Raw genomic sequence first — 15,605 nt, 5'->3', positions numbered from 1 at the left:
ACACCGCCTCAGTGTGTAACTGTTAGTGATGGGAAAATGAAAAATCTAAGGCTACATAAAAAGAAGAGATAAACGGCTGGAAATTCTTAAACTATAACAGTATCTAATTGCCTATTACCAATCATATTGAACCACAATACTCCCTAAATACTGATATCTTTTTAGGGAGCAAAAACTCATAAACTATCAAATTTAAATCTTGTAATTTATCTTGTAAAACTCAAAACACATTAAAATGGGTTCTGAAATACTACCACGCATTTCATAAATTAACTCTACAGCACTGAAAGGATCCAAAGTGTAAAAAAAAAAAAAAAATTGCCAATTCCAAAGGAATTCCTGTTGTTTTGCCAAACAATAAGTTTTCTCTTGTTATCCAAGACTTTACTAATTGGATAAACGGTCGCTAAAAAACGAAAAATTTCCTGAATATATACTCAAGAACTTTGGGAAAAAGATGTATTTACAAAAGTTTAATAACCCCCTCAAATATGATCAACAGGGAATATGGGAAATACAAGTTAAAACCCATCTACTGTACACATCACACGATAACCTACATCATCTGTCATATTTACATGTTTACACATGTACTGTGAACTGCCTTTAAAAAGTTGAATTTAACATTACCTGGACTGAACAGATAAACTCTGTCATTTGTTATTTCAGAAATACCATAGTGTAGATAGTTCTGTGTTGTACTCTACATGCATTTACTTTATCTCAAGTATCTTAAACAATTACAAAAGTGTTACGGAGAGTGATACGCTAGTCAAGGAAGCATCAGTGTATGAAAGGTGAAGAAGTAAATTTCCTTGACAAAAGACTAGGGGCAAAAGGATTAGACTTATCCTTTTGCTCTTAGTCCTTGTGACACCCTTGAAACCCCAAATGGCCCTACAGAGGGCCACAACACCTAGGTTAAGAACTCTAATCATTAGAGGTTAGTGTGACCCAGACTAAGTGTGTGAGTGTAACTGTTCCATGTCGGTGCACTCTAAAAGTACAAGTGCCTACTAATAAAAACATTACAGACATCTATAGAGCCCCTCTGACATAGTGCACTACTAAAGTTCTCTTCACCACTGAAAAGTGCAAACCTTATAACTGAATTTACATCATCTTAAGTTTTAATCTATCAGTAATTTCCAAAAAATACCCTATTCTTTACCTCTAGTAATTTCTATGATGCCTGGGTTTGGTGTTTATAATAAAATATACTTAAAGTCCAAGGAACTAATACACAATAGATGAGAGTTATGAGAGATAACTTCCAAAAGGAGCAATGAAAATATCCAAAATAAAACAAAAAAGCAAGAAAAATGGTATGAATTAATAATATTAGTCTCTGAAAATTTGCAAAGACCTAAAAACTAAAAGGGTGGGTTATGACTGTCCTACACGCAGTGTATTTATTTAAAAAACTAAGTAATGAATAAATCATGCATGTCTCCAGTTGGTTATACACCTAGCCAATAATAATAATAGCTTAGAAAGCTGAATAACAATGTCGTAACTTTTTCCTTTAAAAATTTAGTATTAACATTTGGGCAGCTTAACATTCTTAAGAAGAGATATCAGTCTAGCATACCATGAAACCAAATGTGCAGGGCTGGAAAGTCCTGATAAACAAGTAATTAAAGTCAGTGTTTAACACATGTAAATGAATCCTATATATCCAGTACGATTAAGAAACCTTAAATGTCCAAGCAACCTTAGAAAACAAATGTGTTTAATATTTCATATCCATTTTATACCAGCTAGAGTCATCTATGGCAATTTCAATACTAAAGAAGTAAAAATGATCCCTAAGCACAGTATTTTCAAGCAAAACCAAAGCCATAAAAAATAAAGAAGTGTGTTGTCACTATGGGTACTATTTTTCAATATAATACTGTAATGGACTATACATAACCAAAAATTATTTATCTGTAAGTCACTATAATAATCACACTACTCAAGCATGAGTCTCTTTACAGATGTGTCTATTGAACTTTCTATGTTATTTACCTAAGAGCATAAAACTCTAAGGTACTGTACTGTATTGGTCACAGTCCTTCTAGTATACTATAATGGGACTGGAAAATATCAAAAGAAAGAGATGCTGTGATATCAGTGGTAACAATCAAAATATCCTCAACTTGGGTAAACAAATTCAATACCAAGAAAAATAGATTGAGAGCTTCTAATACTCAAAAAGTAGTTTGATAAAATATACTGGAAACAATCATAGTCCAGTTTTACAAGGTGGTATATATAAGGCTGCTTCTGTTGACAATATAAGGGGCACAAGAGGGGTAGCAGCTATCCAATACTATATGTATTGCTAACTCATTAACAAAATGAAAAGATCCATACCTAACTTTAATCGTGCTACAAGAACTGAATAAAGGAAAATACTATGAAAGAGAGATAGACAGAATGAAGAAAAATATGAAAAAGATAACCGATTTGTAAAAAAAATTCTATTCTACACAACCTGGAAATAAACTACCATACATAAACAGTAGTAAACATTTTCAGAGTAGAAAAAATCAAAATCAAAAGTACGATTTAACAATCTTGTAAAGAGGGACTACAATTACTGTATGTAATCTTGCAAAGTACGTATTGCAAAACTTCTATATCCACAAACAAATCTTTGTCAATTTCATTTTATAAGGCTACCATTATGAAAATAGTATCACTATCCTTTCACACCATAACTACAAAAAACCTGTAATAATATAATACCACATCATTATTATCATAAAAAGAAAAATAGAGAAAATATCCGTTTGACATTAAACATATTTCTTCATGCAACATATGAAAACACTCCCCAAATCCCACTAGATGAATAAAATAATTAAGCTTGACATCATTATTATCAATTATCTTAACTCCACCATACCCACAACCACATCATGTAAGACGTTTAAAAACTGTTTATATATATATATATATATATATATATATTATATATATATATATAGATATATATATATATATTATATATTATATATATATATGATATATATATATATTATATATGTGTGTGTGTGTGTGTGTGTGTGTGTGTGTGTGTATGTGTGTATGTATATAAAAGACACCTAAAAGAAATCCATAAATGAAACAACAAATATATCTCATAGTTAGTCAATAACATTTTAAAAGCTACCACAGGGAAAATTTCTTCAACATTCAAATAAATTCTAATTCCAAAACTGGACTACTGTACTTTAAAAGTCTGTATTTTTGCTTCAGAGAAAAGAACTCAAGTTTTGAACCAGCAAAGCGCATCTCCTTTTGGAATCTCAGGTTACTGCCAAACAACTTGATATTCATGTCATGAATACACCAAAAATCCTTAAGAATAATCACTTGGCAAAACAGCTTAGAAGTAAAAAAAAAACATGACCTTATAAAATGGGCCTCTGTTAATTAATTATATCAATATGGTTTCTTGTCTGAACACAAACTTCCCCATACATATTCATGATATAGTAACTGAATAAAATTGTTTATTCACACAATCTAGCTATCAGAGGAATGAAATTTAACTTTCGGTGTTGCTCTGTAACATCTAATGTACTATATAGTACAATAAGTAAAAAATAGAAACTATAGAACATTTCTGCAATTCCTGCCCAACTCCTAGATTTTTCACTGATCCCAACTTAATACTGAAATATTTCACTGATATTTCTTAATATTCTGGATGAAATAGCTCTAAGCAATCCTTTGGGTACCTATTTACTTTGCTCCTAATCTCTTATTCTCTATATAGTACCTTCAACAGCTTTTTCTAATGCATGATAATAAACAAAATGAACACACTACAGCAATGTCTAGTACTTTAACACTGATATACAAAAGTGCTTAAAAACTGTTTTAAAAAGCATATAATATACTATTTCCTACAGCTAAACTTGCAGGTCCATGCAGCACATTTTCAACTATGAACATGATGTGAGAAATTTTCCTGAACAGCTAAATAGTACGTAGTATCAAAAGAGTATACTGAATTTCTAATGGCCTTCAGATAGAAATTTCAATATCATTAATATAGTTTTTTAAATTAACAATAAAATTTTTGTCTGCCAAATTGCACAAAATTGCATGAATTCCAAAAGTTTAATTTGCATTATGTTTTCTTTGCAGACAAGGCAACCTACAAATTCATCACAGAAGTTTTGAACACATGAGGATGCCCAGTTTTACAGGAGAGAACACTCACAAAGCCTAATTACCTATATAACTATTATTTACGGAATGGAAAAAATAAAGTTCTCGAACATTTGCAAAGCCTTAAACGATTAAATTTAAGATTCTAAAGATATAAGAAACAACAGTAGTCCCAACCTGTACCCTAACTGTAAGTGCAAGATTTTAGATCACAACTAGAGGGGAAGAATTAGAAAAATCAATGAAATCCACATCTAATGTAAGGCAATATCATCCGTTATAAAACATATTTTATAAATTCTGTGACTTAAGCTGCTTTGCCAGTTAGATATATTTTATCTCCCTATGACAGTTCACCATGCTCACTAAGTAAAATCTTTTATATCAAAGCAATGGAAAGAATATGCTAAAATAGAATTAAAATTGTTCTTATTAAAGGAAAATGTATAAAAATATTACATAAACCACTTACATTACTGATTGGGGAATACTGTACAGGAAAAACACAGGAGGTAAGTCTAGCCCAAACAACTGTAACCCACTTACCAGGAATTATTCTGGAACACTATAAGTAGAACTAAGGAAATGATGCACAATATTCCCTAAATCTTATGCATAAATTCTTGGGGGTATGCATAAGATCATCTTGACATATCATTAACATAAATCACAAAGTTTTGGTTATACTGCCTCAGCTATTTTGATTTCTTAATGAAAGTGAATCCTCTTTCTTAAGACTCATTCACAGTGTGAATCTCTCCGAGCAAGTTTTGTTAATAATAGTAGCAAAAAATGATGCACCTTTCATAACACTTTCATGGAATTGCCATCTTCATGCCTTGAATACTTATGCGGCAAATTCATGGCAAAGACTCGTTAGTCATGAGAGAAAGAAAAAATTATTCTTAAAATTTGTAAGCATTACTAATAATATAATAAAAACACCAAAGATCTGGACACTGGATGTTTATATTTCACATATAATATGTAGTATATATACACAACATACTGCACTTTCAATAGTGCACAACAGAGTATATACATGTATATGTCCAAGAAAATTACTGTGTAAGTCATGAATACCAAGAGAAGAATCATTCTCACATGACTAAATGGGCCATATCATTTGCAATGAATTATAACAACTAAACTGCAAAAAAAAATTTGAGGAAGAGGTGGTCTCTTTTTTCATTAAATATTATATTCAAAGAACAAGTCACTCTTTACACAGAATAGCATGGTAACTATTTGAAAAATCATTAGCAGCCAAAAAAAAAAATAAATAAAAAAAAAAAAAAAAAAAAAAAAAAAAAAAACTCTTTGCAATTCCAGAACATATTCCAAGTACACAATCTATAAAACAAACACCTACTACCAGAAACAGCCAGACAGACAAACCAACAGCCACACAAATTATGCAGTGCAACATTTACTTACCCAGGCCCGGGATAATAATATGGCGGCGGTCTCTCGTATTCCGGGGAAAGGCTGGGTTGACTGGAGTAGCGCGGGGGGCCGCCGCTTGGAGGGTAGTCTGCCCAGCTGTGTGCACACACAGATATGCAAACTGACACGACCATACCTACATTCAACTACTTCTACTACGACTACAGTTACACCTTGTTATCAAAGACCCCTCCATAGTACAGTAATATTACTAATTATATAGAGTATATACTCTGGAGGCTATCATCCTTGACAATAAATTCATATATTTAATTCAATATATTATCAGTTCTTCCTAAACTATCTTTGCATATTTATATTATTAACATATAAAAAAACTAGAACTAAACTGCAACACAGCAATGCTAAAGATATAGAACAAAAGATCATTGCAATAAGAATACTGTAAATTAGAATATTTTATGCCTTCACACCTAAACCCCATATCTTCAACAGACTGTCTTATGAATAAATGTTACAAGTTGTTTAGTATGTCAGTATGTTATCCTTCTCAGTAACAAGGTATAACTGTGGTGTTGTAAACTTTTGATCCCTTAGTTCCCTAATCAAACATTAGCAGTGACTTCTGTGTTTTGAGGCAAAAAATGTATGGTGAGTTCGTGAACTACTCATCCAACACCAACTTGCTTATCCAAATCAAAGTAAAATAGCTTGAGATGCAGTATTTTGCTTACCAGTCATCCCGAGTCAAATAAATAAGCAACAAGGTGCTGGGTCACTTACAGTGTTACCTAGATCATAGGTCAAGCAACAATAACATTCGTACACTCAGTATCTCAAGCTAATGAATGTAAAAGTCCTGTCTGAACCAAATGCTTAAACAGAATATAGCCTTAAGAAAGAGCTTGTAGCCAAAACATTTGCAAGCTTAATCCTTACTTGGGAGAAAATCAGAGAAACAATTTCACATAAAAGGTGAATCTCACCTTCAGGTAAGAGCTAGAAGTCGCAGAAAATGCATAGCAGTAGAAAATATGTTTCCTGTGTAAAAATTGTGATGTTTAACCATCCCTGGCAGCATTTATATTAAATTCCCTATCAAATAAAACTGAGAAAATTATCATAGCTAACTATGTCAGGCTAGCACAATGAGTAGGCAAAACTGTAAAGTGAAAACTTACTCAGAAGTATTATTATATTCAGTGCGTTGAGGAGATGAGCGGGAACCAATGTATGGCTGATCAGCTGTGTAGCTACTGCTTACGTGTCCCTCAAAGTCACGGGAGCGACGACGCTGCTTCTTGTCATAAGCACCACTTGAGAAATAAAAATGTATCAATTTTCCATACTAGTATATTAGGTATGAGTGAGAGTTACAATTAGTCATGTCTACAGTTTGTCAATAAATCAAAATGTGTTTTATCATATAAAAGTCTGCTATAAAACCAAAACCAAACAAAAATATTGTGAAAACTATCCTATTTGTGCTATACCTAGCCTCTAAGAATTATTTCCTACAAAAAGCTTTGGGGTTGAAAACTACACCAACAAGCAATTGTTTTCCTTTTGTTAATTACAAAATACGTAATCCATTTCGCATTTATAGCTTGCCAAGCTGTAGGCTGTGATATTCTATCAATACAAGGATAAAATGTGCAATTAAAACCAAAGGACAACATGCCGGGGTTATTTAGCAACATCTGTATGAAAACAGCTCATACATTTCCATGGAAAACATACAAACTACAAATTATGATCAGTGGTTAGTAAACAGTGGTCAAAATAGTAAAGCCTAATTAAAAAAAAATAAAAACAGTGCACATGTAAAAACCAGAGGGAGTACTATAAGCATATTCCTTTTTCAGCTAAAAACCAGAATATATTTACAGCTATCAATCACCTGATTATCATGAGACGTCTTTCCAGTGTCTTTCTTCAGGTTGAAGAGAAGAAAATTATTGATGTAATAAAAAGCAGGCATTATGGGTTCATACATCAAATCTTCTAACTTAAGAAACGGTAAAAAACACTCATTCCACAAAATCCATCTAGCTCACAATGCATAAAGATAACAAAAAACATGGATGGGAGATGAGCCATGGTAAATACTATAAAGGAAACAGCCATGGAGCTGAGAAATCAAATACTTGTATGAATTTTCAAAATTTAAATACATTGAGTCAAAATATTAACACCTAATGACATATAATTCAACAATGGAAAAAACTCAAAACAATTTTTTAAATTAAATTAATTTTAACTGATCATGAACGGCCACAGAGGAGACACTGTAAAATAGGCAACATTAAAAAAAACCAATTCCATTAGTTAATAAATAGAGAAATTAAGGGCATTCAGTGGAGGGAAGCATTCATATCACCAGCAGAACCATGAGTTCTGACAATGAAAGGGGAGGGGGGGTTAAGACATTGTATTTAGGCAAGGAAGCAAATGAGCATCATGCAAGCCACACACCACTTTACTTACGTGGTGAGGGGGATGTTGTCCCTCTCAGCATATGCGTCATACATGGACTCTTGGCTGGTGAGAGAGCATTACCCCATTAAAACAAGAAGCAATCGGCCAAACAAAGTTTTAAGTAATTTCACAACCACAACCATCAAAAGAGAAAAAAAGTATTGAAAGGTTAAGAGTTCCGTCACCACCACCTCCACCGAGAGTCAAAAACTATTGTATAATTTTAAAGGCCTCATCTGCACACTAATCAACAGCCGTTTTTCCCACTCTTGAATCTGTTTTGTATTGCTGATCTACTCTAAACTGGGCATTTGTTTTTCACAGCCCCTATTTCCTTGAAGTTTCAATCCCATTTGCAACCCATGTTTACAGCAACTACAAGTTTTTAAGTACTGTACTTGCTATTTTATTTCTACGATGTCCAAATCTTAAAACATCCAGTTTATCTATAAGATTTTAATAACCCAGATCAGATTACATAAATATACAAAACACTACACAGTAACACATGATAGAGCAAATGAAAATTCAATATAGTACAAAGAAAATATTGTAAACATAATTCAGTCATCATTTTCTTATCTAACATTAACAACTGCAAGCTATGATGAAATGATCAAAACAGACAATTATAAAATATAAGAAATCCATATAGATGGGGGGGGGAGTATACCATGATCCTGATACATTTTCCAATGATTACTACCAGTTAAAAATAGAGGGTAATTGCAATAACATGAATATGTCAGATTTACATATCGGATGATTTGTGTAATTCACTGATAGACCAGTAAAGCTATCACACAAATACAAGACTTCAAAAGTTGTGATATATCCTTCAATAATTTGAAAGAAAAAGAAATACTGTAGAACATATTTCCAAAAATGATCTGGATTATAAAACCTCAAAGGTATCAATTTATTGTTTGATACCATGTAAGATGCTTAAAGAAAAGAAAAAACTTGAAACATTCTCTCAGTTGCTACTTAACACAGCTACCACATGGAGTTACCTATGCATAGACAGAGCATGTGCAGCGTTGAGACTGTGTGCTACGAGGCTACCTACTAAATCCTTTGAAATAATAACAGTAACACATTCAAAAAGACAACACATATTAATTCCTATATCTGTGTGTGCTAACATACTCACTTGGACATAGGAAAGCTGTTCCTCTCATCATACGCATCATACAAGTATTCACTGTCAAATAAATATCTCGATGTTAATATACTAAACTACATGTACAGTGGCGGAGTACCTCCTACAAAACGTTGGATGTGCAATGACTGCAGTCAATAAATCTCAACTGAAAATCTTTCATATTTTTCAAAAGCAAAACTACAGTACAGTGATATTAAGATTAAAACATTATCTCACAGAAATTAACAATTATGAATGAAATTTTAGTTTAACAAAATACCTGACTGCAGCTTTCCACATGCACTTACCGCCACACTACATCAAAATCTAAATCTATTATTAAAATTATAGTACGAAACTATCACTACAAACATCAATGAAAACATCTCTTGTAAACAAAGGGTAATTGTAAACTGAGAGAAACTATCAAATGCTACTTTAAAATCACATCTACTGCAAGATGGTAAAATCATCCCATAAACAGAAGTTTAAAAAGTACTCAAGTCACTGATAGTTCCTCTTTTATTTTTTAAACCAAAATTTTGGGCAGCCATCCTACATGGTTTATCAGATATGGCATTGAACTAAGAGAACTACCTATGGGTCAAATGCCTAAAGCAATGTCTATAACTTAACAAGTACATTTGTGATGAACAAAAACTCTGAATGACCATGTAACTGAAACTTCCATCATTTCCATGGTGTTATGCTTATTTCAAAGCCTAGAGCTCAGGGGGGGGGAGAGGGTAGAAGGAAATGAAAACTTTAAAGGGAATAAACACAACTAAAACATGGCACTTCAATTAATGTTATTAATGATCACAGAATCATCAACTACATGCATGAAGCAAAACAATTTCAGGATTTACTGAAGCAGTAACATTCAACAGCGGCCAAAAACTTATTCACTCTTCTTGCTGTCACGGGTAGTGAGTAATAATTCATGCATAAGCTATCACAGTATTCATTCCCTTGGTATTTAATAGTACTATGAAGTACTCATAACTAATAAACATCCTAATACAGTGACTGTATTTTTTCTAAACATATAGTTGATGCAGGGTGTAACTTATAGCACCATTTTAAATTACTTAAGTTTATTGATTTCCTAAATATTTCCCTGTAACCTCAAAAATGTAATATATACACAATAACAGTAATATTTTTAAAAAGTTAAGAATATGTTCCTAATGTTTCTAAAGAAATAAAAAAATAAACTATAAATGTACTTCAGAGAACACGAGGGAATCAAAAAGGTATAAATAAGAATAGAGAAAAAGAATAGTTTTAATGGTAAAATGAGAAGTCCAAGATATGGAATATTCAAAACAAACCCAAAAAGAACAAGACAACAAAGCCTGCCTGCAAAGAAGCAGCAAATGCTAGAAAAGACACCAGAATATAAGGACAAGTGACTGAACCATTTTCAAAATGACACAAAGAAATATGACTGAAAGTGGCATCATGACCATTTCCAAAATGACACAAACTTGAACAAATAAATCCTCTTAAAACCTCTGAAGATATCTTACTTTTATTTCCCCTTAAATTTGAGCTCGGTATGTTTGTATTAAATTGTTGACTAGTCTTCCATAAACATGGCAGAGACCATTTTTTAACACTACAACTGATGACAGCAAACTAAACTGACAAAGAAAAGTTTCCTTAAATATATCTTAGATACACATTTCTTAGACTTATTAGCAACACACTTTTCAAAGCTACAAAATGTTAAGGATTAAGCCTCCCTATGAGGTTTCTGGCAACAGCTATGAAAGGAACGCCACATGACTGAAAGGCAAATTAGAGATTTTAAGGCTCAAAATACATTCAAATTCTTTCTAGTTAAACATATACTGTTATTTGGGCCCCATTAGTACTGATAAATCTGTCAGCAATGACTATTTTAATACCTATACTGCTGAAAATCACACGCAAATTAAATGGCTCTATTATTTTTATAATTCTCAACAGTTGCACTGAAACAGTGAAATACTACTAAACATAGACCTCAGCAACTGTAAAAAATTAGACCAAATGTTTTCATCAAAGTTGACACCATTAATTTACACTAACTCCACCCAATATCAATGTTTGAGAACCCATCAATTATTAGGTGCTATTGCCTTGGTTTAATTTAGTGCACAACTAAAGTTACATCTAACCAACAACTTATCCTCAGTGTCCAAGAGTTCAAGAACCACAAATGTTCATGTATGGATTATTTATCAAAGGTCATCCATACATACATCATCCCAATGTAAACAGAAATAACCAACGGAAAATTGAGCAGAAATGATTAAATCCGAATTGTTTTCAGGAAAAAAAAACACAATTATCGTAGGAAGACAATTTGCATTAACTACAATAAAATAACTTGGATATTAAGGCCCCCAAAATTCAGGGGTATTTTTGACAGAGTGAGAACACCTAAACTGTAAATTAAGACTAAAATTTTTATTGCCATCAGAATAAAACTTATGGAGCAATCAAATGACCAAAAAATGTCATTTCAAAATACAAGTACAATTAGCTTTATTAGCAGTTACGAAGTTTATGAAAAGTAGTCCCCCAAAAATACATAAGACCAAAGAATAATTACAGAAATCTAAAGTACATTTGTAGTTTTAGTTTTATGCATGTACACTATATCAATATTTTCTATGAATATATTTACCAGGTCAATGTTGATCTACATGTAAAAGTTTTCATGGAAAAAATAATTATAGCAACGACATTTTCCACCTTTCACCTCATGCAATAAAATACCAAGAGAAAGTGTATAAGAGAGGACTATATTTTCTCATTTCATATTCTATTAATATAACCTCAAAATACTCTTTGACTAGATGTGTTTGTAAGAAAAGAAAATCCCCTGAATATTGTGATTTCACTAATGTACTAAATGATTTCTAAAGAGTGCAAGAGTGCATCTATCACTTAGCTACACTAAATAATAAGCATATCTAATTTTGTGAGATACTGCTCCGAATGGCACCCCTACAACTAATTTTGACAATTTATCTACCATAACAACACCAAACCAAACATCAACATAAAATGCCATGGTTGTTTTGTTGTATGTACTGAACATCTCTACTACAAGATGTAAATCAATCCATACTCTTGCTAATATCATTATACACAGTCCTGATAAAGTTATATGTGAACATCTCCTATACAGTTGATAATTCCTTTTTTTGGATTAACTAACTGATATACACTTGTTCATAAATTTTCATGATAAAATCCATGAAAGTGTTTACTAAACATTACTGGCATTTTATTTTCTCATTTTTTTACATATCCAAGCATTATAAATAAATAATTAATATCAATCAACTTACGATTCATTGAGAGGTCCTGGATATGGTTCTGTCTTGCGGTAAAGGGATGAGAGATACACTGCTAAAATCATCGCTGGCAAGAAGAAAATGAATACCCAACCAACGCTCGCCCAGAATCCATTCTGAAATAATAAACATTACCTCTTTACAAAAGAAAATGGTAAAAGTACATAATCCTTTACAGGTATTGAAATATATGAACAGAAATAGATATATAAATAAAAATTCCCAATGTGTCAAAAAATCACTGCTCACAAAACAATGCTATGTTTCCTATGACAAGTGGCACTACCTACTAAATTCACATGATTTTTACAATTCCAAAAATATATGAATAACTGTCTGATAAAAAGTAACAGACAATGAAAGGATCTTCTCCAGTGGTTTGATTACAAATAACCAAAAGATAACCATTAGCAAAAATTATATTCAATTAGCACAAAGCTCTCACATGGCTCATTATACTAAAAGCAATATCACATAAAACCAGATCCGATGATTCTGTGTCTCATGGAATACTATAGTGAAATTTCTTTCCACATAATCACAGAGAACAAAATCTTCCGACAACAATGGGACACAATAACATAAGTACCTTAAACCACTGAGTTGAAACCCTTAACACTTCAAAAATAAACGTGTTTTTTTAAGTTGTTTTTCATTTTCATGTCTAAGTTAAATATTAGACAGGCACCCTGTTCCTCTCAATTTACAAGGGGACAATAAGAAATGATAGTTTCCTCATGATGATATAAAAAGCATACTTCTAAAAGCAAGTTACTGTTTTGTTTATACTGGATTTCTATCGCACTTAATTAAAAAAATTCTGTGAGAAAGATTCGGCCCTAAACATAAGTGTAAAGCATGCTACACAAGGATTTATGTTTCAAACTTACAAAGGGATACATAATATCTTTGCATAATGCATTTATAGTTGTGTTGTAAGCTGATGACATAGGACCACATCGGCCTACATCATGGGTAACAGCAGACTTGACGTGCCACACATACTCATCTACATCAGCCAAAAAGTCTTGTGAAAATCGCTCAACAAGCTGAAATGAAAAAATTAATCAATAATAAAATCTTCTTCATCACTGTTCAGGAGCTTTACTCCAGAGATTTCTACTACCAGAAGTCAGACCAATCAAAAGGTCAAAATTTTCAAAGCAAGGTAAGTGAAAAGATTATCTATGCAAATGAATTAAATATAGAATTTTCCTTCGCTAGAACTACAGAAAACATTAATATATGACATTATTTGCTAAGTAAACTCTAGTTGCTAACATGGTAATATATTAAAATGCTAGAACAGAGAGAATCAACTTTCATATTGAAATGATTAAAATTGTTCGTATTTCAGTAAAAAACACTTGCTCTTTATTGAAGAAGAAAATATCAGACTCCTTACCTCAGTCACCTCGCGAGACCCATTTACTCGAAGATAATGTTGGGCAAACTCAGCTTGGCTAATAAGATCCCCAATAGCTTCTCTTAGGCTTGTTTTGTTGAATTTGAGATGCTCATTAAGGCGTGCTGTTGTAGACTTGAGATTTCTTGTTAGGGAACCAATGGATGACACCCATCGTTGCAATCCCTGTAGGTGATATCATAATGTGGATAATAGTTGCAATATATAAAAACAGTTTTCAAAGCAAAAATAGTCTTTATACAAATTCATCATTTATATAGTACAGCTCTAATTTGTGGTCTTGAACTTCCAAACTCCCTAACTCAACATTCTTTTGTTTGCCCAAGAGAAGACTATCAATTGTTCGCACCTCTCCCCACACAATTCTTTCCAAATTGACGGCGCTTAATATTACTTCTCTACAGGATCAATCCATCCACCACCCCAAACCAATTATTACTACTCAGAGGCTATCTGCCCATTAAGGGTTAAGCAATCTTCAAGGAATCCACTTCTCAAAACTTTAAATCAATCTCCTCAATCTGCCGAATCTCCTTCAGGCTGTCTTGAAATTTTACTACCGGTTCAATGGCAAAAATGAAACATAATACAGCTTGAACTGGTGACAAAAAACAGGTCTACAATTACTGGAAGAATATCACAGAGCCATGGATCATTCCAGCTGAGGGTGCCTGTATTCATTAGGTGCTTTACCGAGACTGGGTCTAGGCTAAGAGACTACATTATATTTGGTTTTGTCCACTGCCATTTGCCATATAGGCCTTTGAGCTTACGCTGCCCAGATCTCATAAGTATGCCATTAACCTGAGAACCTTTCCCCTCTGATGATGGAATAAATTCCCAGAGGCCTAAAAAAAAATGGCCTTTAGGTCAAGGAAGTTCATGTGAAGTCTGGTTGAAAAGATGCACTCCCCATTCATGACTGGAAGCATTTGTAAACATTAAAACTTTTGGAGAGAGAAAGAATAAAGGCACTTTCCATTGAGAGGTAATCAGGGTTTTAACATTGCCGAAAACCACCCACACAACATTCTTTGAGGTTAAAACTTGGTAATCATCTGAAAAATGATACTGGTTAATATGACTGCCAGGTACAATATGAGAATCTCAACCTAAAGCAGCTGTGTTAGACACGCTTATAAAGATACAAGATGACCAACAGGGATCTGTTACAGTCTGGCAGAGGGTACAGGCACAGCCAAAACTAATGAATCACAGAGCATAATATTCTGGACCTGTCCTGTGCCTGTTGAACCTGGGGTATTGCCTTGCTGATGTTTATTCCAAAATATGTACCAATCTTCAAAGGCACTTTGTCCAACTTCTAATAGTTAAGATTAAATACAGAAGCCTAGGTAATATAATAACTACACTATTGTTGCTGCTGTCCCCAGCAACTCATCCAAGTACTAATTTTCATTTAAACTGCTGTCCACTATAAGCTCTGTGATTTAGCTCCAAGGAACTGTATCATGTAAGCTGGATGACAATCTTTGTTACTGATCAGATTTTGTGACTTATATGGGAGAGGCAGACCCCAAACCGTTCATTAACCCTTAAACGCCGACTGGACGTATTTTACGTCGACATTTTTTGTCTCTCGGGTGCCGACTGGACGTATTTTACGTCG

At 32.9% G+C, this 15,605-nt stretch overlaps 1 protein-coding gene across 13 annotated transcripts in view; it reads right to left on the bottom strand.

Moving 5' to 3' along the window:
- LOC135214579 (prominin-1-like) overlaps positions 1-15,605 on the bottom strand; it is a 440,766-nt gene that overhangs the window by 15,202 nt on the left and 409,959 nt on the right. For 7 of the 13 annotated variants that reach the window (XM_064248931.1, XM_064248986.1, XM_064248992.1 and 4 more), the window contains 7 exons: positions 13,955-14,140; positions 13,440-13,598; positions 12,544-12,665; positions 9,206-9,256; positions 8,062-8,115; positions 6,756-6,890; positions 5,605-5,709 (listed from right to left, as the gene is read on the bottom strand). In XM_064248931.1, the coding sequence (XP_064105001.1) occupies positions 5,605-5,709; positions 6,756-6,890; positions 8,062-8,115; positions 9,206-9,256; positions 12,544-12,665; positions 13,440-13,598; positions 13,955-14,140 (812 nt within the window). Of the gene's footprint in view, positions 1-5,604; positions 5,710-6,755; positions 6,891-7,474; positions 7,508-8,061; positions 8,116-9,205; positions 9,257-12,543; positions 12,666-13,439; positions 13,599-13,954; positions 14,141-15,605 lie in introns of all 13 variants that reach the window. The other 6 variants (XM_064248954.1, XM_064248967.1, XM_064249000.1 and 3 more) reach the window with 5 other exon arrangements.

Source organism: Macrobrachium nipponense, chromosome 19 (genome assembly GCF_015104395.2).
Source record: "Macrobrachium nipponense isolate FS-2020 chromosome 19, ASM1510439v2, whole genome shotgun sequence".
Taxonomy (NCBI): domain Eukaryota; kingdom Metazoa; phylum Arthropoda; class Malacostraca; order Decapoda; family Palaemonidae; genus Macrobrachium; species Macrobrachium nipponense.
The sequence above is the reverse complement of the archived record's forward strand: the minus strand, read 5'-3'. Positions and strand labels throughout refer to the sequence as shown.